Genomic DNA, 22,921 nt, shown 5'->3' on the forward strand with positions numbered 1-22,921 from the left:
TGGAAAGAATGTAATCATTTAGCATTAGTCAAATGCTAAACATACATTTGCATAACTGTTTCTTGTCTTTTTCCAAAGCTGTCATGTAAACAGTTATATTGAACTTTGGTTCACGTTCTTGAAGTTAAATATGCACCTAGTGCTTTGCTGAATATGAATGAATTTTATATATTAATAAACTACTGACTGTGTTAGGTCTGCAGATGGGATTGTTGAAACAGTCTGAATTAAATTCATTAATTATATGGGGTATGTAGTACACTTAATTTGAGCAAAGTTAGCTTGGTGAATTAGGAGGAGATGGTGATCACCTGAAAAATTCTTTTGTATCCTGATTGTACCCACTTGACTAACATGTCATGTTAGTGATTGAATCTGAAAAAGAGGATTTTAATAAGTGGGAAATGGCAAACCTGTTGTCACTTGAACACACTGAGTTTTGAAAACTCAAGACGGAGAAATGTTTTAATTCTTGTTTTTTTAATTCAAATTGCAGCAAAATTTTCTGATAAGTCTGATTGAATATTCTCCTCCCCCCTGCTTTCATAAGTGAAATAAAAGAATCGCTGTATTTTTCAAATTGCTGTCCTGCAGGCACTCCCCAAGATCCTCAGTCAAACTGCCCCAGCATTCTGCATGGGCAGCTGCAGTTTCGTAGTGGAAAAGTCCAAGGAATCAACAGCGCGAGTTGTCGTCTGGAGAGAGATAGGAGTACAAAGGAGCTACACAATGGAAAGCACCTTATGTGGATGTGACCAGGGCAAATATAAGGTAAGAAAATGTATCCGTTAAACTGTTCTTGCTTTATAATTTTTTCCATTTGCATTGGTATCTTGTTCTATAACCCCACTTGCTTGCTTGATTTAAATTTCTAAAACTCCTCTAAGATCTCTGTGTACACTAATGTGAAATTACATAATTTACAATATTATAGGTTGCATAACAGTCTTCATCTGTCACTTAACCCCCCCCCCCACGTAGTATGTTATGCTTATTGGCTGTTTTAACAAGATTAGTATTAATTATTGCTTGTAACACCTATGTATGCATGTAGTTAAAAAAATCAGAACTGTTCTTTCCAGTGGATTATTAAAATTGGGTAGTAATAAATGCCAATACTAGAATAAAAATTTCCTTTACCACATGGCAATTTCAGACTTCACCGTGGCAGTTCATGGTTCTTCAGCAGATATTTAGTAGTGTTCCTTACAGAATTTTGTAGTTGCAGAAGCAGGCTTGTAAATCAAAACACTTTCATATCGGGTTACCAGAACTACAAATTACACATCTCTGAACTCATGATAGTTGTTTGACTTCTTGACTTAAAACTTGTTTTCATCTCCTTCAAAAGTGTTAACAGGGCTAGATATTTGAAAAAAAAAATGGTGACCCTGTTCGTCGTTTCTCACTGGTGGAAAACTTACTTCATAGAAAGTATTCGTAAGGAAAAAAAGGAGAACCACCACCCTAACATCTGATCTTCAGCTTCTGTCACTGGGTTGAATTTAGCTACATATTGAAGCAAGTTTTTAAAATGAACATTCATGGAAGAAGTCACAGTTTCCTCTGCTTGGAAATAGAGTTTAGGAATGCTAATCAAGAAAATGACCACAAGCCTGAAATAAGGTGCTTGACAAAAAGAGGATCAGAAGGCTGGGATCAAGGGCAGGGGGCAGAAACGAAAAAAAAAAAAAGTTGGAACAAGGTATATTTAATGTATTAATGTACGCTCCAACACCCGTGCTTATCTCCCTAGGCAGAAAGAAGACAGATATTTTGGCAGGAATTTCAGTAGGTCTGTAGCTACTAAATGAATGAGTTAATTTTGTCAGTTAACAACAGAAGCATTTCTGCTGTTGTCAGAATATTCCATTATTCCTCAGATGACATCATTATGGAGCTTTAAAAAATGATAACTCATCCCTCTTGCTTATTTTGAAACTTCCAGAATATTCTTACAAACATGAACTTTCATGGCTTTAGCAATGTTGCTACAGAAAGTTGTTAAGAAAGGTGAATTGAAGATGCTTTGTGGACAAACTTTCAAGATGCTTAACCTGCAAAGCTCTTCTTCAGTAAGGGAAGAAAAAAATGGCTGAATTCTGTGGAAAAATCATTTACTCAAAAGGGAAGAGCATTATTCTATGTAATATAAACTATCTGATGAGATCAAATTGCTGTTCTGTCATTCATTTTATTTGGAGTAAAACAGTTTGTGAGATCTTAGTCATCCTTTGAACATACAGGAAGATTCTTCATTTTTTCTTCACTATGATAATGCTCAGACTTATTAAGAAAATGTATCGAAAAGGCCAAGGTGACTAGACATAATGAGAAAAGATGAACATTTCTCCAATGAGAATGTCAAAGAGATGAAAAGGCTCAGTCTTTTTTTTTTTTTCTTCCGTGGAGGGAGTGGGGCCAGCAACTCTGTGAATAAACTTGTGGTATAAATTAGATGACATATTTCATAATATGTTATTTCAAAACACAGAGAGGAGTTAAACTGTAGAAATTCCCTACCCTCCTACTTCCCACCGCAAAGGACATGACGCTCAGATCTGAGGGACTGTGTATCGTGTAAAGGTCTGAAGCACTTTTCCAGTCTTTTTCTGGTTTGGCATCATCACTGAATTTTGTTCAAAGCACAAAGAGGATTAGTCAACACTTCTGTTCTTTGTGGAAGAAATGCTGAATCTTTGCCAAAGCTGGATAATACCAGAACATCAATTTTTCTTTTTATTATTTTTTATTTTACTCAGACAATGAGTAAAATGAATGCTAGACCATTTCCAGGCAGGAAGCAGTTGAACTGAAGTTAGCAATTCTTACCTGAATTTAGGATCCGTGGTGACAGAGTTACCTCTGGAAGCAGTCTTGTTTTAACTGCTTGTGTGAGATCTTTGTAGTACATTGAGAAATAGTGCTGCAAATACTGCTCAGTCATCTGTGATTCAAGATACTGAAAAGCAAAAGTTCGGATAAAAAGATGCTCCAAGATCTACTATGGAGGACAATTAAGATGCCAGACAAAAGAACAATTTCTTCAATAATTCAGACCACCTGAAAACTGAAATCAATCCCTTTCCTGATTGGAGATTAATAAGCTTGGGAGTATTGCTTAATTTTTAAGTTAATCGAAAAGATTTTGTTATCTGGAAAGTTCATGATGCACATAAAGAGAAGACTTAAGGAGATGAGGATTCAGTCGACAGACTTTGTCAGTTACCATGATCCTTCAGTCTCTAGGTTTTGAGTTCTCAAAAATGATCACATCTTTATAGCCTCTGCTGAATAAGAAGGCAGAAGAATAAGATGATGTTTTACTGTCCAACTGACTTCTCCAAATCTTAGTATGGCTGTTTTCAATTTATTAAGTACATATTACGGGAATATTCTTCTCAAGTTGAGGTCGCAGTCCGTTGTGCCTTTGTTTTGCATCTTTGCTTTCAGGTAGCAAAGTTCATCACTGAGACTCTCTATTCATGTGAAGGTGTCTTCATGACGTGCTTAGTAAGGAAGACTTCAACCAGACATGTAAAATGCAACTGTCTACAAGAAAGACAGTTGTATAAAATGTAGAGAGAAAAGAATGAAATTTGGTGCATGTTTAAAAAAAAAAACAAACCAGCAGCTACTTCCAGGTGGCTTGTGCTTAAAAGCAATGCTTGTAACACTTAAGGAACTTTAATAGGCCACAGTTAAAGGTACTAGAACAACAGTTGAAGGTGATTAGAAGATCAAGAAGAGGAGTGTAATCAAGGCTTGTGAAAATGAACTTCACCTCAGTTCCCTTAGTTAGGGCAACTGTTTGTTATTATTTCCTGAAACAGACTTTGGGTCTCTTGTTTCATGGAAATTAAGAGATTTGGCTGATGGAAGCATAACAATGGATTAAGAAATTTGGTATTTGGCAGCTGTGTGGTATTGCATTCTCCATTATGATTTAAAGAAATGACAGAAGCAAATCTAGACTTTAGCATGGGCTTTTGCTGCAAGCATGTAGACTCTTCAGTATAGTAAGTTCAAACTTTATCATCCAGACATTTCACAGTTATCCACCTCCAATCTGATCCATTTAGGTCTCTCTTTAGCTGTATCTTCTTTCTGCTGTGCTGAAAATAGCAGCCACAGAACATGCACACGCTATTTATCTTTCTAACAATTGTCTTTGCACTTTCTTTCATGCTGTACTCTTACCCTTTTTCAACTTAGAGCCACTCCTATTATACTGTCTGTAAGGAATCTGCCAACTAACGATAACTTCTTCAGCAACAGATGTAGACAATGATTGGAAAAGTTTCTGAAACATCAAGTTGTGCACATTAGTAATCTGTGTAACAGTGAGATTACTGTTACCCTTCTCCTTCCTCTTCTGCATACTTGTTGCCTCTTGTCCTTAATGTTATTTTAATCTTTTTGGGGCAGGGACTGTGTCTTCCTGTGATTAGCGTAGTGGAGCCCCAGCTATGATTGGGGTCTTCGAATGTTACTGACGTGCAAACAAATAGAAAACAAAAACAAAAAATTGGCCTCTGTGGATAAGGTACTGCACTGGGAGTGAGGAGAACTGATTTCTGTTCCCAGCGGGGTCAGTGACATGCTGTGAGACACTGTGCAAATCGCTTCAACCCTCTCTGCCTCCATTTCTCCATCAGTAAAGTGAGGATAATTCTTCCTTTATTAATAAAGTGCTTTGAAACCTACAGCACAAAAGCATTATAAAAGAGGTAAGTAGTATTACTATTAACAATAATACTCAAATACCCAACTCTTGTTCACTGCTAACAGGTTTCTGTACCATTTGGCTGGAGGATGGCACTGTTTAGATAGTGGATCTAGCTTTAGCTTTCTTATTACTAAAAAGCACCTTGTTTATGAAGACTACCGAGGAAAAAAACGAACTAGCAAGAAAAATAAAATCACACTTTCCATTTTTTAAGTGTGTGTACGTTCAAAACAGAAGTACATGAAGAATGTGCGGACTGTACCATTTCTGGAGCAACATAACACTTTCTTTTAAACCTTGCATTTTAATAAACCTTGCATTTTAAAATACAGTATCAGTGTGGCAACATATACAAAGCTTGTGTGTGTGTTTTTTAGCTTCTAGTAAAAAAATTCTTACTTCATTCTTTTTGCTTCATGTATTTTCCTACTTGATGACTTAGCTTACCACCAATTCTTGGTTCTTCTGCTTCCCTGCTTGTTTTGTCAAAGCTCCTTTTTAACTACCCTTTACCTTAGGCTTAAAAGATCCAAACTAAAATCCTTTTAAATTCTCCTGAGATACGGAAGTTGCAAAGGGGGAGATTGAGTTGGGTTGTGACATTGAATTTATTAGTGCATATGCAGTCAGTACTAGCCAATTCCATAACTGTTTAGGGTCACTCTGGAATATCATTCTCTTTTCATAAAGTAATTGAGGTCAGAAGTTCTTTCCATGGCTAAATTAAAAGTGTAGAATTATCTGATAGGAGGCTTTATCCCATGTGTAAACTTGGAGAATGTTACGTAAGTTCTACCTTCTAAATACTCTTGGCAGAGGAAAATGCCTTGGTATATCATTTGAGTTAGAAAACAGCTATGGCTTTTGATACTTTGTTGTTTTTAATTACTAAATGTGTGAATAAATACTTTCAGAATTAACACATGTAGCCTCTAATTTATAGGAGGGGGAGAGATGTTTGTGTCAAGGAGTAACTTTGTTGCCTTAAATAGCTACAATATGAATTCATTCATTTTTTTCATTCCGATGGAACTTCTGTTGAAGAATGTTGTATTTGAACTTTAGTATTTGAAATTCCTTTTCATAAATTTTGTCTCAGGTTTTTAAAATAGTTTATACTTACAAGCTTGGATATGATCTGTCTCTCTTCCAATGCCACTGGGTAAAGTCCTATTAATATTGATGTGCTAGAAGTGTAGACTAGGAAGCTCCAAAGAAATGTGGATGTGTCCAGAAATGTCTGTTCAGCCTTAGAGGAATCATGTAGTTATTCTCTGAGTTTTCTCTGATACTCTTGCTAAGTGTTTACTCTACAGTTCTTCTTTGTTCTGTCTTTAGAGCAAGAAAGTGTATAAAATAAAATAATGGAATGTGTTTTAAATAGTAATTCTTCAGTATGTGTGGGTCCATCTGTATGTACCTATTTTGTATTTTTAAATCTTATTTTTAAATTAGGGATTGCAGATAGGGACAAAAGAACTCGAGGAGATGGGAGCAAAGTTCTGTGTTGGCTTACTGCGTTTAAAAAGAATGGCCTCACCTTTGGAATACAATCTGCCTTCTAATCTGTTGGATATTGAAAATGAACTGATTGAGTCAAGCTGTAAAGTGACAAGGTAGTACACATTTATTATATTTACTTTTTTGTTTTTCAGGAAAAATTTCAGTTTCTCAAGAGAGGTAAAGATTCTCTCAAAAATGTTTTTCCACTCATCAAAAATAATGTTGATGTGTTGTGACCTGCAAATCTAACAATAATCTAAATATATTGGAAACCTATTTTGTTAATTCAGTTGCTTCAAACTTTTAAAGAAAACATAAATACAGAGTTAGACTATATGTCATATTTGTTGCTGGGATAAACACTGGCAATTTTAATGTCATCGGGGAGTTACTACATGCAGTAAAACTCAGTAGGTCTTAGGTCTCAATTTTCTCTTTGAAAGCTTTTTTTTTTTATTACTGGCTACAGTATTAAAAGGTATTTAGACAGACTTAAAGTATGTGAGTTAAAGCACTGTAAGAACTGTAAGTTTTTCTTCCAAACTTTTTTTTTCTTTTTTCCCCACTGGTAGAGATATATAACAACATTTAAAGAATTTAAAACGTGTGAAATAAGGTTTGGGTCACAGAAGAAATGTGTTGTATCTGCTCAGTAGCTAGCTTAATAAATTGCCAATTCTTAAAGCTCTAGATAGGCTTTCAAAAGTACACATACTATTGCATATTTCCATTCATGTAATTCATTACTGAAGCATCCACATGTACATGGTAATTTGGGATACACAGCAAATAAGTGATTTCAAATGTACAAGCATCTCTTCCTGAAAATCTGGTTAGAGATTAAATAAAGCAGAGTTCCAGACTTCAGAAGAGCATTAAATGAGAAAAGAGTAAGATGTACACACTATAATATATTATAATATATTACCACTTGGCATACTTAGATCTGAAAACGTTTTTATAGTGGCCTCTGCTGTAGCTCCAACTTAGCTAAAGCTAATACTGTGGAAATTTGGGGGGAAAATGAAATTTATTATTGGTTTTGTGCATCTGAAATGAGGAGGTGCTTGAGACTAAGACTTTCATTAGGTGCTAGAATAATGAGCAATTTGTCGGTAGACCATGCAAAACTAGCAGAGATATGGGAGGGCATCTGTGGTACACTGTGGAAGGGGGAGATAATGTTTAGTTCCAGCATTTAAACACGTAAGTGTTATCAGACTGTGGAGTACTGAGAAAGACTGGAGCTTGTGTTCATGCTTAGCATTTACAGATAATAATGAAAAGTGAAGTATAAGCTAAAAGGTGATAAGAACAATAGGAGTAACAATAGGAGAGTGTCTTAAGAAAGTGGCTAGAAGTGTATGAAGAGTAGCTGTGATGTGTAGGTATCCATCACTCCAGTGGTGGCTGGATCCCTCAGTATCATTTGCTCGCTAGTACAGCATTAGCATGCTTGTAATGGCCGGATTTTTACTGTCAGATCAAGTTGTGTACTTGGGTAAGGCTGAGTTAGTGATTCCTGGAAGAGATAGGATCAGAAAAAGGCTTTGGAGTAACGCACCCCCACCAGTGTGTAAGCCTCACTGGACTGTAGGTAGGCTCACTGGGAGAGAGTCATATGGCAGATGCTGAAAAAAGTAGGAAGTGCTCTACAGCTGTTGGAATGGCATTAGCATGGTGTCTCCAGTGCAGGCAAAACACAACATTTTAATCAGTAAGAATGCCTTGGTGTTGTTTACTGTACTAACATAACATTGATACCAAAAAAATGGTAGCAGCGGAGAGCTGCGCTCAGCATTTGTAACATTACTGTTCAGTGTATCGCTTTAAATTTTCATGTGATGTTGTATGAATTACTGTCAGCCTTGTAAGATAGGGTTTGAAAGAATAAATAAAATATCAGTGTCCTTGGTTTTACAAGTCAAAAACCATATTCTGCTATCTCTATCGTGTGTTTAAAAAAAAAAAAAAAGCGGAGGAGGGGAATAAACTATGAATGGCCTTGAACTCTTTTTCTTTTATGCCTTGCCTTGGTAAAAGTTGGCCATCAGAATGAATTAATGTAATTATCTGCTTTCTCTAAAAAGTCTCTTGCTTGTCCATTTGTGTAGTGTAGTAGTTTAATGAGCAATACTACAGGGAGATTAGCACAGAAAATCTGCTTCCACTGCTGTTATGCCGGGGGCTGAGATAGTTGATCATCAGGTAATTATGGAACGCAGCTCTCTTGTCCTAAGCTTTTAGGAAAAGATTAGGAAAACACAGATGCAGTGAGTTTTGTCTCATGGACAGGGATCAGCCTAAGGAGAAAAAAATTGAATTGCTTATGTATTGGTTTATATGTGTTGCCAGGGATTCTGGATATGTATCATCTGAAGGTAATCTGTTTAGAATTCTTCTTAAATATATCAGGAGCTTACTGGCTAATAGACATTTCACTTGTTCTTTGGGATGAGATGTAAGTGTTGACAAAAGAGACCAAAACTTGAGAAGTCAAAAATGTTAACTGCTAAGGAAGTGTCTGAATATGCAGAGACGCGGTAAGGAAAGATAAAGTCCACCTGGAGTTGAATCTGGCATGGGATTTCAAAGGCAACAAGAAGGGCTTCTATAAGGACGTAAGTATTAAAGGAAGACTAGGGAAGACATGGGCCCACTGCTGAATGGGGCAGGAGCCCTGTTGACATACAACATGGAAAAGGCTGAGGTACGGAATGCCTTCTTCACCTTTAGCCTTGACTTCAGTAATCTAAGGACCCAGAGACTCGGGAAAGTCTGGAGCAGGGAAGACTTACCCCTGGTGGAAGAGGAACAAGTTGGAGAATACTTAAGTCCAGCAAACTGGACTTACCTAAGTCCATAGGTCCTGATAAGATGCACCCACGAGTGCTAAGGGAGTTGGCTGATGTCACTCCGAGGCCGCTCTCAGTAATATTTGAATGATCATGGTGATTGGGACAGGTGTCTGAAGACTGGAGGAAAGCAAATGTCATTCCTATCTTCAAGAAGAGCGAGAAGGAGGACCCAGGGAACTACAGGCTGGTCAGCCTCACCTTGATCTCTGGGAAGGTGATGAAACAACTAATCCTGGAAAGCATTACCAGCCACATGAAGAAGGAGGAGATTATGCGTAGTCAAGACGGATTCGCTAAGGGAAGTGAATCTTGACCAACCTGATAACCTTCTACAAGGAAATGACTGGCTTGGTAGACAAGGGGAATGAAGTGGATGTTGTCTGCCTTGACTTCAGTAAGGTTTTGACACTGTCTGCCATAGGATCCTTCCAGAGAAGCTGATGAAGTATGGGCTGGATGCGCAGACAGTGAGGTGGATTGAAAACTGGCTGAACAACTGGGCCCACAGGGTGATGATCAGAAGCACAAAGTCTAGTTGGAGGCCAGTAACTAGCGCTGTACCCCAGGGCACAATACTGGGTCCACTTCTGTTTAACATTTCATTAATGATCTGGACAATGGGGCAGAGTGTGCCCTCAGCAAGTGTCCAGACGACACCAAACTGGGAGTGGCTGATCCAGAGGGACCTCGTCAGGCTGTTGAAATGGGCTGACAGGAATCTCATGAAGTTCAGCAAGAAGTGTGAAGTCCTGCACCTGCGGAAGAACCAGTACGTGCTGGGGGCTGACCATCTGGAAGGCAGCTTTGCAGAAAAGGCCGTGGGTGTCATTGTAGGCACCACATTGAACATGAGCCGGGAATGTGCTGTGGCTGCGAAGAAGACTAATGGTATCCTGGGTTTCATTAGGAGGAGTGTGGCCAGCAGGTCGAGGGACGTGATTCTTCCCCTCTCCTCAGCACTGGTGAGGCCACACCTGAAGTAGTGTCTGGCTCTGGGTTCCCCAGTATAAGAGACACATGGACATACTGGAGAGAGTCCAGTGAGGGGCCCCTAAGGTGAATCAAGTGACTGAAGCATCTCCCATGGGAGGAAAGACTGGGAGAGCAGGGACTGTTAGTCTGGAGAAGAGAAGGTTCAGGGGGCATCTTATCAAGATGTACAAATACCTGAAGGGAGGTTGTAAAGAAGATAGAGCCAGGCTCTTTCCGGTGGTGTCTGGTGACAGGATAAGAGGTAATGAGCACGAACTATAGAGGAAATTCCATTTCAGCATTATATATATAATGGTTTTATATATATATTTGTTGTGAGGGAGCCCAAACACTAGAACCAGTTCCTATGGAGGAGATGGAGTCTTTATCCCTGGACATATTCAAAAGCTGTCTGGACGTGGTCCTCGGCAACCTGCTGAAGGTGGCCCCACTTGAGCAGGGGTGTTGGACAAGATGACCTCCAGAAGTCCCTTCCAACCTCAGCCATTCTGTGAGAAGGGGGAAGTGTCTTTAAGTCTGTCTTCAAAAGACACTGAGTGCTGGTGTTGTGAGCAGTTTCAAATTGGAGTGCTAATTTAGGTAATTAGAATACAAGGTTCTGAAACCACAATCCAGTTGCATTTCTCTCCCTCAGAACTTTCACAGCCAAGCTCCTGATCCCTTGGCATTTCTGCCATATACGCTTTAATAATTTTGCAAATACTACTTCCTCCATAAATACAGGCTGGCTGTAAGGCAGTTTCACTTGACAACTCTTGTGGATGGCCTCTAAACGATAGTCTTTCAGCAAGGGCATGTATTTCTTGAGTTCCTTGTGTGCGTTTGATGCAGCATGTTGAACTTCAAAAATTAATACTGACATGTTGCCTATTCACCATACTTTCTAGTTTTTAAAAGTTTTACTTTTCTCTTCATTTTCAGCCACTATCATATGTTAATAAGACTGTAATATTTTTCCCATTCATAAGTGTTATTTCATTGTCAATTTTATTAGAACTAAGCTTCAGTATAAATGTATCTCTTTGAAATACTAAACCTCAGTTACGGCATTTTGAATCAAGATGTGGTTGTGAGTAATTAATTATCAGGGTGGCATTGAAAAACAGCCCCAGATTTCCACATAACTTTATATTAATAGCTGCCTCAGGTACAGAATCTGTATTTTATATTGTCTCTCTGGAGAAAGTTAGCATCCCAGTTCACAGGTAGTTAGTGGCTGTGCTTTGGAAAAAAAATTATGTGATGGATTTCTCAGTTTGTTAATGTTACTCGTGAGGGAGTGGCCTTAAAACAGCACCTGTTTCAATTGAGGAATGTCATACAGGAGTCACTCCCCATAGGGTCTTCCAGACAGCTAAAGACACATCAGAAACACTTTAGTACCAGGATGGGATAAAAAAGGGTGAGAAGTCATGTACCAGCCAGCGTTCTAACATACCACTTTGCATGAGCGCATGCACAAAAAATCCAGTTCTAAAGATATTTGAAGGAAGTGAATAAAAAAAGTAACTATAGTTCTTGACCTTCTTTCCAGGGTAGTGGGGGGAGAAGCAGTTGGTTATGCTTTACCACTCTGGTTAAGGTTTTAACTGATCTGCAAACAGTAGACAATTAAGTGCAATTGTGGTAAAGAAGTAGAAAACTGTTGTTTGGATTAAATGTTGGTGCTAGATGTTACCTTAAACTAAGAACAGGATTACTGCTTTCTAGTATTTCTGAAACTTTAAGTAGATCAGCACAATCATTTATTGAGCGAGATTTTCTTGTTTCAGTGAAACTAAACTTTGCAGTAAAGGTAATGGTTATGACCGTGATTCTGGAGTAGGATTTCCGTAGTAAGTCTGTACACAAGTTGATCAGCTTCTTTGAAAGTATGTACAAGCATAAACATAATTCTTTGGACTTAATGGTTCTTCCATTTTGGGTTTTTGAAGCACATTGTTTATGATGGGTATGAAAGTACCTCCAGTGAGTAAAGGGTTATTACAGCTTTCTATTTGATAACAAACTTGAGTAATGCTAGATGGGAAAAGGAACAAATGGGAAGGTGGGTTGTTTTGATTTTACAAAATAAAGCAAATCCTGGAGAGGGGGTATGAATAGACACACATAGTTTGAACTTCCTTCTCCAGCTAAAATACTTCATTAATCCAGCTAGCTCTAGAAAAACTATTATGTACCAAAATGAATTGCATGTAAAGTGCAACTGTACTAGGGGCAGGGGGAAAACTGCCTCTGACTTGATTTATATTTTGTATAAAATACACAAAATGGTGGGAGCGAGGGGCATGGTGACTGTTTTGTACTGGATTTTCTGAAAGCACTAATAAAAGACTTACTACTGCAAAAATGCAATGTAGTTGGCTTGGCACGTGTGAGCATAGATGAAAAATAATATGAGGCTTATAATAAGGTTAATATTATTGAGACTGTACATGGAAATATTTATAACCTCAGGAACTTCAGAAAACAGGAAGGTTCAGTTCATGACCAGACGAGGTCATGAAAATCACAAAAGTAATTTTACGGCAAGAGAAAATTTTAAGTTGGAGAGAAATCATTGAATAACTTCATTCAGTGTTTTGAAACTGAATTTGTATATAGAAAAAAAACTTAAAAAAAATATTTTCCCTTAATCCTGACCTTTGAGTGTTACACAGGTACACATGGTGAAAGGTAATACTCAAATGCTTCTGCACTACAGAAATGAAGATAGTGGGAAAAAATCAGATTCTGTATATGTTAGAGTTACAATTTTTATCAGATAAGCAACATTGACATAAGTATTGAACTTTATTGAAGAAATCTGCTAACAATTGTTTAGATTTTTCTAATGTCTGATGGCTTTGTTTCTTAAATTTATTAAATGTAAATCTACTTTAATAACATTAGAATAGAAGAATATGTAGCATGAAGTGAGAAAATACGTACCCTGCTCTCAGCGCTCATTTAGCAATACTGAGTATCTAGGTGAGAATCTCTGATGGAAGAACTAGATGTGTAAATTCCAACAACTTATCTTTAAAATGTGACATTAAGACTGAAATATGTTGTGTATTTGTACCTGACTCTCTGTATGTTCTGACCCCATCTTAAAAGTGATTTGATAATCATAATTATTTATACAGAGGCTTATTTCATTGAATTCCATGGAAGTGCTTTTTATTTAAAAAATGGGAGTGGAATCAGACACTTAACAGGGAATGTTTTTCAGAGAAAAGCGCAAACTGTACTGCTGTCTGTGTCACTACTGGAATATTGACCTAATATCACACTGTCCCTTTTTTTCAAGTGTGAATTTTCTTAAACTTTTTGTGTAACCACAGCAGTGGTACAGTCACTGATTTGTCTGTACCTGCTGGTGCATCATCAAACAGATTCATTTAACCAAAGTTACCTAAGCAGTCATCTCTAATTAAAAACATTGAAAAATATTTAAGTACATAATAGTTAGCCTGGCAAATGTTCCTCTAGTAAATCTAGAACAATATGACTAGATTTTTTTTTTTTTTTTATTTTTTAATTATAATTCTAGTATCCCTCTGAGACAGGAATGGCCCATCTCTGTGCATGATAACAGGAATTTGCTATCTGGGTTGACTCCTTTGATAGCTGTGCTGTGTGGCATAGAAGCCCTGTACATACATCATTTTTGCATAAGCAAGAAACTATAACTTGTTCACAGTAGCTGCACTGTTAGCAATAGAAGTGCCTGATAATCATGTATGTTTGCACATTATCTTCTTTCATTCTTTGCTAAAGGGATTAATACTGCCATAGGTGGAATTAAGAGATGGTTGAATTTTTGTTTCCGGAGGCTCAGAAGCAGATTTCTGCCATATACCTTAGGCCATCAGACTTTTTGCCTCAATTACTTGGAAAAGTCTGTCTAGAGCAGAGCAATTTTATTCGGCTCCCCAACAAATATGCCCGTATGACAATTGGGCCAGATGTCCTTGGGGTCCAAGTTTCCTATCTTTGGTAGCACTCAGTGCATGTCTCAGCAGAAAGTTCGAAAACCTGTACTGTTTATCAATGATAAAACTCAAGGGGGAAGTCTCATGTTATTTTAGGGACTGGCTTATATTCAGAACTGAAACACATACTGTAAAGCAGGTTGTAGTTAAAGGTCAGCTCTTTTATGGGATAATGGAGATACCATGTTCCTCTATTCTGGATATTATTTAAAATAAATTTTAATATAATAGTCTTTTTTAATAAATTCTATTGAAATCCACTTTGTACTGTCTCAGGAAGTACAGGACAAAGGCGTAGTAGATAGCTATTGATGAGGTCTTTCCTTCTCCTCAAAAAAGAAAAAAAAAAAAAAAAAAAATAAGGAATATTCAGATTCTAGCAGCCGAAGAAAAGTGTGGTTCAGCATGGATTTCCCCCTAGTTTTTCATAGTTTGGGGTTTTTTGGGGGGAGGTGGGGGTAGGTTCTATTTAAGCAGTGTTTTTTTTATGATACTGAATGAGTTTTCAAGGGTATGCTGTATTTCCCTTGTACAGTGAAAAAGACGACTGGACACTGCCTCAAGATGTTGCAGTTCATTCAGATTCCATAATCGTAATTTTTCTTACCATCTTGGGGGTGTGAGAGGCACTCCAGAATGTTTTGCTAGAAGGCTACAACTAAGTTCCATAGGTATGATGAGTACCAGCTCCTGGTGACACCTCTAATAAGGCTCAGCAAAGTCTTGAGCTCTCCTCTTCCTATTTCCCAGTCCAATGATAATGAAGTGTGGATAAGCCCATGGCTGGTATTTCTAGGTACTCTTACAGCTAAAGCACAGGGGAGTTGGGCTCCCTAGCTGTATGAGACTTCACTTCTGTTTGGAGAAAAAGTTTGCTTGGTAGGGTTTTCTTTCCTCCCCAACCCCACCCCCAGTAAGGATCTGTCTACTTTTCTGTGCAGCCAAAGTCTCTCCCTTTGTAATTATCAGGAAATAGATTTTAATTTAATTTTTTTCTATTTCTTAGTGCTTTAAAAAAAGAGATTTTCATTAACACCTCTTGAAACCTGTATGCCAAATCTGTGAAATATGTTGTCCATTTGTCCTTTGATTCAATCCTTGTATCCAAAGTGCTGAAGTTTTAGTGTTTCTGTACAGTTCTAGACAAAATATTAAAAATACCTGTCAGCTGAGGTATCTATTTATTAGGTATCTATTCACTTTAGTGCTGGAAATATACAAAGAGCCTCTATTGAATAATATTTATAAAGCTAATTTCTGTTCCTCTTCAGAGGTAGTCATGGGTCAGAAGATAGTCACACAATTCCTTGCTTTATATGCCGAGACTTCCATTCCCATTATTCTATTGTAATAAAAGTACTGCTTATGCTTTCCTCGTACTTACATAGTTCACAGCTCATTACTTAGCATTACAGATGAATGAGAAGCTACCTGCAGAAAACGCAGGTAAAAAATTAATGAATAAGAAGTAAAAAAAAGAGTAGTTTTTACACAGCTGTAATGTCCCTGTAATGTTAGAGTAGAGCAGTGAATAACATTGTAGTTATTTCCTTTATATTTTGGATGTTACTGGTGTTACTTTTTACAAAAAAGCTATTTTAATGCATTAGAGGATAAGTAGGCAAGTTTAAACATTCAAATCTAAACACACAGAAGCACTGCTTTTGTATTTTGCAAATTATTTTGAGGGTTTCTTAAATTCTTTTTGGTTTTACTGGTTGTACTTACAATGACCAAGTAAATGTTAATATTTTAAAATATACCTCCAGAATTTCATTACACATAGGCTCAGTTTCCATGAGTTCATTTTGAACCATGTCTGAAGCATATTTGACTTAAGAAAAATAAAGCAATAAGTAGATTTATTTCCCTCTGGCAGTGCACTTCAACATTTTAAGTGATAAATTAAACACTTTATTTTTCTTTAATTATTTCAAACCCATTTGCCAATGTTTTCCCCCCAGTTCCAAATGGAAAAGATTAGACTAAATGTAATTCTGATCTTGTAGTAAGAATTATAGTTGTTACGCTGACAGGTTTGATAGGGTTTGCATGCAATGAAACAAAAACACATGGCTGCAGTCATAACTGTTAGGACTTACTGGAATTATTTTTTGCACAATAACTTGACCTCTTTTTGGAAATCCTGTTCGTTTCATTGATTGTTTTGAGGCTCATTGGTGTGTTCTAGAACATGGTGTATTTTTGTTTGTTAATTTGATTTAATTATAGCAGAGAAGCAGACTGAGCTTTTGGGACCCAGCACGTCTAGAAAATGGTAGAAAAAGTAGGCTGCTAAAAGGAGTGGGAAAGAAAAAACCTGATGCAAAATCCATTTCCTGCACTTAGTCTTACACTTGAGAAAAGGCATCAGGCTGGTGGGGCAAGGAGTGCGGGGTACATGCAGTGAGATTGTGTCCAAGATCTTCTTGCAAAGTGTCTCTCTCTAGGCTGCTGGAAGGAAACTGGATTCGTCCTACTTTATTTCCCTCTCCCTTAATAACGCTTAAAGTTTGTCCAGACATTTGCATACTTCTAATCTCCTTCACCTGGGAGTAAAGATTTTTTCCTTCCCACTCTCCTGCAGCGTTTGAGCTTTTCTTGGCCTTTCTTCTAGTACTTTAGGAGTACAACCTACTTAAAAAGAAGGTGTCTTAGGCTGCAACTTTTGTCCTGTCTGTCCATTTCAGAAGGTTGGAAGAAAAAGCTATCAAAGATGAGACCGAGAATTTCACTGCTGGGCCTGGTGGCAGTGCCCATGCACCACGACCCTCCTCTGGCCTAAGTGAAAGTGATTGCTTTTAATTCTGTGTAGACTGTAGCGTCAGAGTACTGTTTGTCTTCTCGAGGGCAAAATAAAGAAACTAGTAGTCTAGAAAAAAAACCCAAACAGAAAAAAATAAGTGTGATGAACAGGTTTTATATTCTGCATACCATTTTTCAAACTTCCACTCCTGGTAGTATGATCCAAATATTAGTGTGGGCTACAGTCAATGATTGTTGAATCCAACTAATTTAATCCAGTTTTGAGTTTCACAAAATGTATTTCAGGGTGACAGCACAAAGAAAGTGTTGACATTCCCTTTTATTAAGCTGTGGAGTGAAATTTTGTAACTCTAAAAGTGGGGGTATTTAAAAACAAGACTTAAATGGGATTTGGGTACTCAGCTTCTTATGGCTTAGAAAAGAGTTGGACATGTTCTCGTGTTTAGCCTTGGAAATTCCCTTGAGGAAATATCCTTACTACTTGGGAAAAACACGTAGGTGAAGAGCTCCTGAAGGGGACAGCACATGTAGCTGCATGTGTGACATTGCCTACTGTAGCAGCTTTGCTGATCCCTGGAAGAAAGTATAGACCCTAAAGGGAAATTAAAAGGAAAAGTATGGAGAAACGATTCCTTTGTGATACTTCCTGACTGTCTTACTCCTTTAAAATTTTCCCTCCCCTGGCAGTGCAGTTTTAAAAGGAATCATTAGTTCTTCAGATTTTTCTCTCCTTCCTTTCCCAACACCCCAAGTAGCTCCAACTCTCCATAGTTTGGCAGGGAATATTTCTTAATTTTTTCTTCCAAAGTTTTAAAATGTATACACTTCCCCTGTAGTCTCAGAAAACTGCCAATCTCCGTGGGGTTGAAATTGGTAGTGGTTATGTCTGGCTTGTGGATTAATTTCTCTGTAATTGAGTCATATGGATGATGAAAAATCCAAGTATATCTTTTGAGGGACAAATAAAATTTTGAAAAAACATACCATGTTAGTGAATAGGTTTATTTTTTAATATGTTTGGAGCATTACCTAAATAAGAAAAAAACATACTAAGGTATTGTCATTAAAAAAAAAAAAAATTAAAATATGTTTTAGAAAAAAGTTGTATTCATTCCTAAACTCAGTGTATTCAGTGGCAGGTGATGTGGAAAATACTCTTTTTAAAATGAAAGAGAGATTCTTAAAGTTCTTCATAAACAGATTATGGCATCCCTTACATTACAGAACTGTAGTTGTGTGATAAACAACCTCTGCTAACCTGAGAAAAATAATGGTTTCCTTTTAAAAGGAAAAGCGGGAGGTGTACGGGTAGAGGAAGAGGGATTATTGGGCAAGTTAATTAGAAACAGCCCAAGGGAAAAGTTAGGAAATTAAAACCCATAGAATCAGCATGACGGCAGCTAAAAATATGTTGTCACAAGATATGCCGAGGGTGGGGAGCGGCAGGGAGGCGAATAAAGAATTTGATTAAACAGCAAGAAATGTTTTCAGGTGTTTTGATTTCTACATTTCTTGTGGCCCAGCCTGAGTAAAACAGTGGAGTAATAATTACACTTGCAGATTCATGCTAACCTATAGAATAAAGATTGCTGGAAAGTTAAATATCCAAGGTTAACATTTGCTACATCAGAAGAAAACATGCCATGGGAAAATGTATGTGAGTGGTATGCAACACAGGTTTTTCCTTTGGATGTAGAAAGTATTTGGATACCATTCTGTGAGGAACGAAGACTCAAGGGAAAGTGAAAAAATAATCTTAATAAATATAATCCTAATATTTATTTGCAATAATAAATGATTGAGAAGTACGAAGACTAAGATTACTATGAGGCAGATTTCAGAGCCGGTTTTTACACTAAAGGTTTATGTAGCTTTGAAAATAAGATCTGCTCATCTATTCTAATGGTACTTTTCTTGAACAGAGAAAGTAATTTATAATGTTGATTTTCATTTTATTAAATGGGAAATGTCAACAAAAAGCATCTCTCAGTTTCGGATGAGAATTTTGAATATACACATGCCAGAGCAAATGTCTAAAATGTAATACATCAGACACACTGACTTTAAGATTGTGCACAGTGACTGAATTTCTAAAAGTTAGGGGCATGCCTACATGCTTACACATATGTGAATAAGTAAAATAAGTTTATATAAATGTAACAAAAATATATATTGAATATATATACCTGTATGTTTTTCAAGACAATATAAAACAGGACATAGTCTATGAACTGGCAAGCCACTTTGAAGAGGTCAACTACGTCATTTGTTTGTGTGTCCAGTTCTGTGTTTTCTCCTTAAAATAGGTTTTGTTTTAACCTTTTTTTTGTTTTTAACTTTTTTTAGCTGGATCAACTATGTGAGTTTAATTTCCAAATAATGACACTTATTAAAAAGAGTGTATAGAATTTTTTAAGAGCTTTACTATTCTATATTATACCTCACTAACATGAATTTTTATAAGTGCCTACTGTAATGCATTAACATCCCATTGTCAGTGGTTAATAAAATATTTGTCATTGACATAACTCATTGTAGTATTCAGAATTATTAGTTAATATTGGGCCAACATACAGATTTAATGGCTCCATTTCCTGTGAATTGAATTACAGAGTCTATCCTGCAATGGCAGTGTGGATTCCTTGGATATGAAAGCTAACAAATCAGTATCTGTGTTAGGTGATTAGAAGCAGAAGTTGCAAAAAAGCTGTGCACTTGTTGGAGTGTGATACATCTGGTGAAGTTCCTTTCATTTTGTTCTTTAAATAAATTAAACATTTAAGCTTTTTTTTCCCCAACTTTTTTTTCCTTAGAAGAAGTGTTTGTGGGTAGTGAGTTCCTAGGGCGGAAATCATCACAGTATGAAAGCACAGAAAAATTGTATTCCTTTGCTGGTTCTACCACAGGTTCTTTATGCAAAGCATGTATCCTTATAGTATGTTGAGTTTCCCATCTGTAAAATGAAAGAGGTGTCTTAGCAAAGATACTGGTTATTTTCCTCACTCTTTGTCTCTCCTAAATGGAAACAATTTTGTTATAAACACCCAGTTCATTAACCAGCATAGTGGGTTGTTGCCCTAGTTACAGCTTAAATAACCTTTAAAACTATTTTGTTTTGTGGAGCATTCGTTTTTGCATGGCTTAATAAGTACAAGCTTGTTTAGTGAACCATGATACAGATTGTTTTAAACGTAAATCCAGAGACCATGACTGAATTGAGTTTTTGATAATTTATTTCCTTACTATTTTAGGTCTTCTCTCTTTTTTCTAAGCTGGGACTAACAATTCTTCTAATTTTTTCTTCTCCCAATATTTGAATTAACTGTCAACAGCACAAAACGTTACAGTGTAGCATGTCATTGAGGCTTATAGGTAGAGGAAGAATACTATGAAATTTATTTATATTGAATAGAGATTGCATTACAGATTTCAGGTGGTCCCCCTAAGCTCCTAAAAGACCTTTAGAAAGAAGCAGTGATTAATCCTTCTAATGTCACAGCCAAGCTAGGCTGTTGTGTGCCTTAAGACAAAATTCTTCAAAATTAATATGCAAACATTTCTACAAGTGATCTTTCTCAATAAGAACATTCTTACAGTTCTGTATGATTTGATTATTTAGTAAAATGCATTACAAAACCTTCTTAGGACTTCATCTGAATGTAAAATTACTTATGAAATATTTAGGAATACTTAGTGCTTTTAAGGAGATAGCTTTTTATGTCCCAAAGTCTGGAAAACACGTCCCCCGGCCCCGTCTCCTCTGTTCTAGGGAGGTGAGAGGATCAGAAAGTTTTATTTTAACCTTTCTCCAGTTAACACTAAATGTGTTAGTCCTCTTATTCTCGGAGGCCGTTAGTTAAGGGCATAGACCACTCTGTGGGCTCAGTTCCTTAAATCCACTACCTCTGAGTTGCGAGGCTTAACATATAATTTTTAAGTTTTAACTGCGTGCAAGTGTGTGAGGACCTGATATGAGTCAAGTGATTCATATGGGAACTTAATCTTAGTTGTAGGCGTAAACGTGACTCCTTGTTTTGTCATCTCTGAAACGTACAGTGTAATTGCTCACAATTGGTGACCCATGGGGTCACAAGTCCTGCCAGCAAACCTGCTCCAGCGTGGGCTCCTCTCTCCACGGGTCCACAGGTCCTGCCAGGAGCCTGCTCCAGCGTGGGCTTCCCATGGAGTCACAGCCTCCTTCGGGTGCATCCACCTCCTCCGGCGTGGGGTCCTCCACGGGCTGCAAGTGGATGTCTGCTCCACCATGGACCTCCATGGGCTGCAGGGGGACAGCCTGCCTCACCATGGTCTTCACCACGGGCTGCAGGGGAATCTCTGCTCTGGCACCTGGAGGACCTCCACCCTGTCCTTCTTCACTGACCTTGGTGTCTGCAGGGCTGTTTCTCTCACATGTTCTCACTCCTCTCTTTGGCTGCAGATGGGAAGAGTTTTCTTTTTCCCCCCTTCACAGAGGCACTACCACCGTTGCTGATGGGCTCAGCTTTGGCCAGCGGCGGGTCCGTCTTGGAGCCGGCTGGCATTGGCTCTGTCGGACGTAGGGGAAGCTTCTAGCAGCTTCTCACAGAAACCACCCCTGTAGCCCCCCAGCTACCAAAACCTTGCCACACAAACCCAGTACGATTCTTCTGCAACAACTTCGGATACTGCTATAATTATGTGAAGTTCTTGCTGGTCATTAGTGTAGGTCTATAATGCGTAGCTAATTTCTCATGGCACATTTGGATAACAAGTTGTGTATGACTGACTCATTAGTTCAGGGACTTAGAAACGTGGTTTTGGCTCCCTGTTGTTTTACATGCAATTAAAAAATTTATACTATTTCAGGTAAACTGCCCCGTTCCTGAGGTAGTTTTTGGATTATTGTATGTCAGGATAGGGACAGGGCATGATCTGAATGTATTGTTCCAAGTAAAACTTTTAACATGATTCATGCAACTTCTTGTTCATTATAGCCCCACTACATACGTTTTGGATGAAGATGAGCCTCGCTTCCTTGAAGAAGTTGATTACAGTGCAGAGAGTAATGATGATCAAGACATTGAATTAGCTGATAACGCGTGTGATTATGAGGCACCTAATCAAGAAGATGGACTTTCAGACTCAGATTCCACAAGGATACTCCTTTCTTGAACCATCTTTGCAGCCAGTAATAGGAAATAAAGTATCCTGGATTTTCATAGTCAAATACTTCCTCACTCTTGTCCACAAAGGGGATAGGCTTAAGGAAACACAAATAACTGGAGCCTGCCTAGCTCAAGGACAATAAATATTTCTAATTTCTGATAAATTGGCATTTGTTTTATTTAAGGAGTTCTGTGTTTTCTTTTAGCACTAAATAGATAAATTTATTTACTGGTTCATTTTCTACTAAATAGCACCGCATGGCATTCTGTGTCCTTAAACCCTATCTTCAGAAAATGGGTTATAATTTGTGGTGTGTCAGAGTACAGAAACTAATTCTTTGTGGTACGGTTCTTTGAGTTGCTTCCTGAAAAATACATATGTACAGATTTTATAAATTAATTTGTGTATGTGTGTGTATATGCGCGTCTGTATACTGAAGTGAAGAGGTTATTTTTCAACATTATTTCAAAGATACTTGACTGTGTTTGAAGTAATGTAGTGCCTGCTCTGGAACCATTCAATAATTACTAAATTAAAAATGAAAAAGTGATGTACGAATTGTTGCACTTGTTTCTTGCTTCTGAGGATTATATGGCTTTGCCACTATAGGAGGTGAAAATATATAATGTCTGTTCACAGTTTAGGAGTTTTGCACAGTGACCAATGCAGCCTGTGCATACAAGAACTATACACTTGTATAAAACTCTTTCAAAATAGGCACGGTTAATATGAAGAGGTTTTTTTTTTTAAGTGTACATGATACAAAAAGTGGTTTGATACGTACACTATATGCATGTTCAGCTACCCAGTTTCTCCATTTTTCGTGTTCAATATGCACGTAGTTAAAAAGAGTTCACTTTACTGGGGGCACATTAACTATATACCCAATCCAAATGCTTTAAGAGGGAAGGTGCATTTTGGTTTAAACACAGAATCATAGAATCATTAAG

The 22,921-nt window shown here is 37.5% G+C and overlaps 1 protein-coding gene across 1 annotated transcript in view; it reads left to right on the forward strand.

Moving 5' to 3' along the window:
* The window catches only part of AGTPBP1 (ATP/GTP binding protein 1), a gene marked incomplete at its 5' end in the record, with an annotated part of 37,531 nt that extends 15,002 nt beyond the window's left edge, over positions 1-22,529 (forward strand). Inside the window, 3 exon segments of the mRNA XM_009586973.1 lie at positions 595-771; positions 6,185-6,345; positions 21,800-22,529. Coding sequence (XP_009585268.1) covers positions 595-771; positions 6,185-6,345; positions 21,800-21,977 — 516 coding nt within the window.
* Positions 22,530-22,921: the final 392 nt, after the last annotated feature.

Source organism: Fulmarus glacialis, unplaced genomic scaffold, assembly GCF_000690835.1.
Source record: "Fulmarus glacialis isolate BGI_N327 unplaced genomic scaffold, ASM69083v1 scaffold13281, whole genome shotgun sequence".
Taxonomy (NCBI): Eukaryota; Metazoa; Chordata; class Aves; order Procellariiformes; family Procellariidae; genus Fulmarus; species Fulmarus glacialis.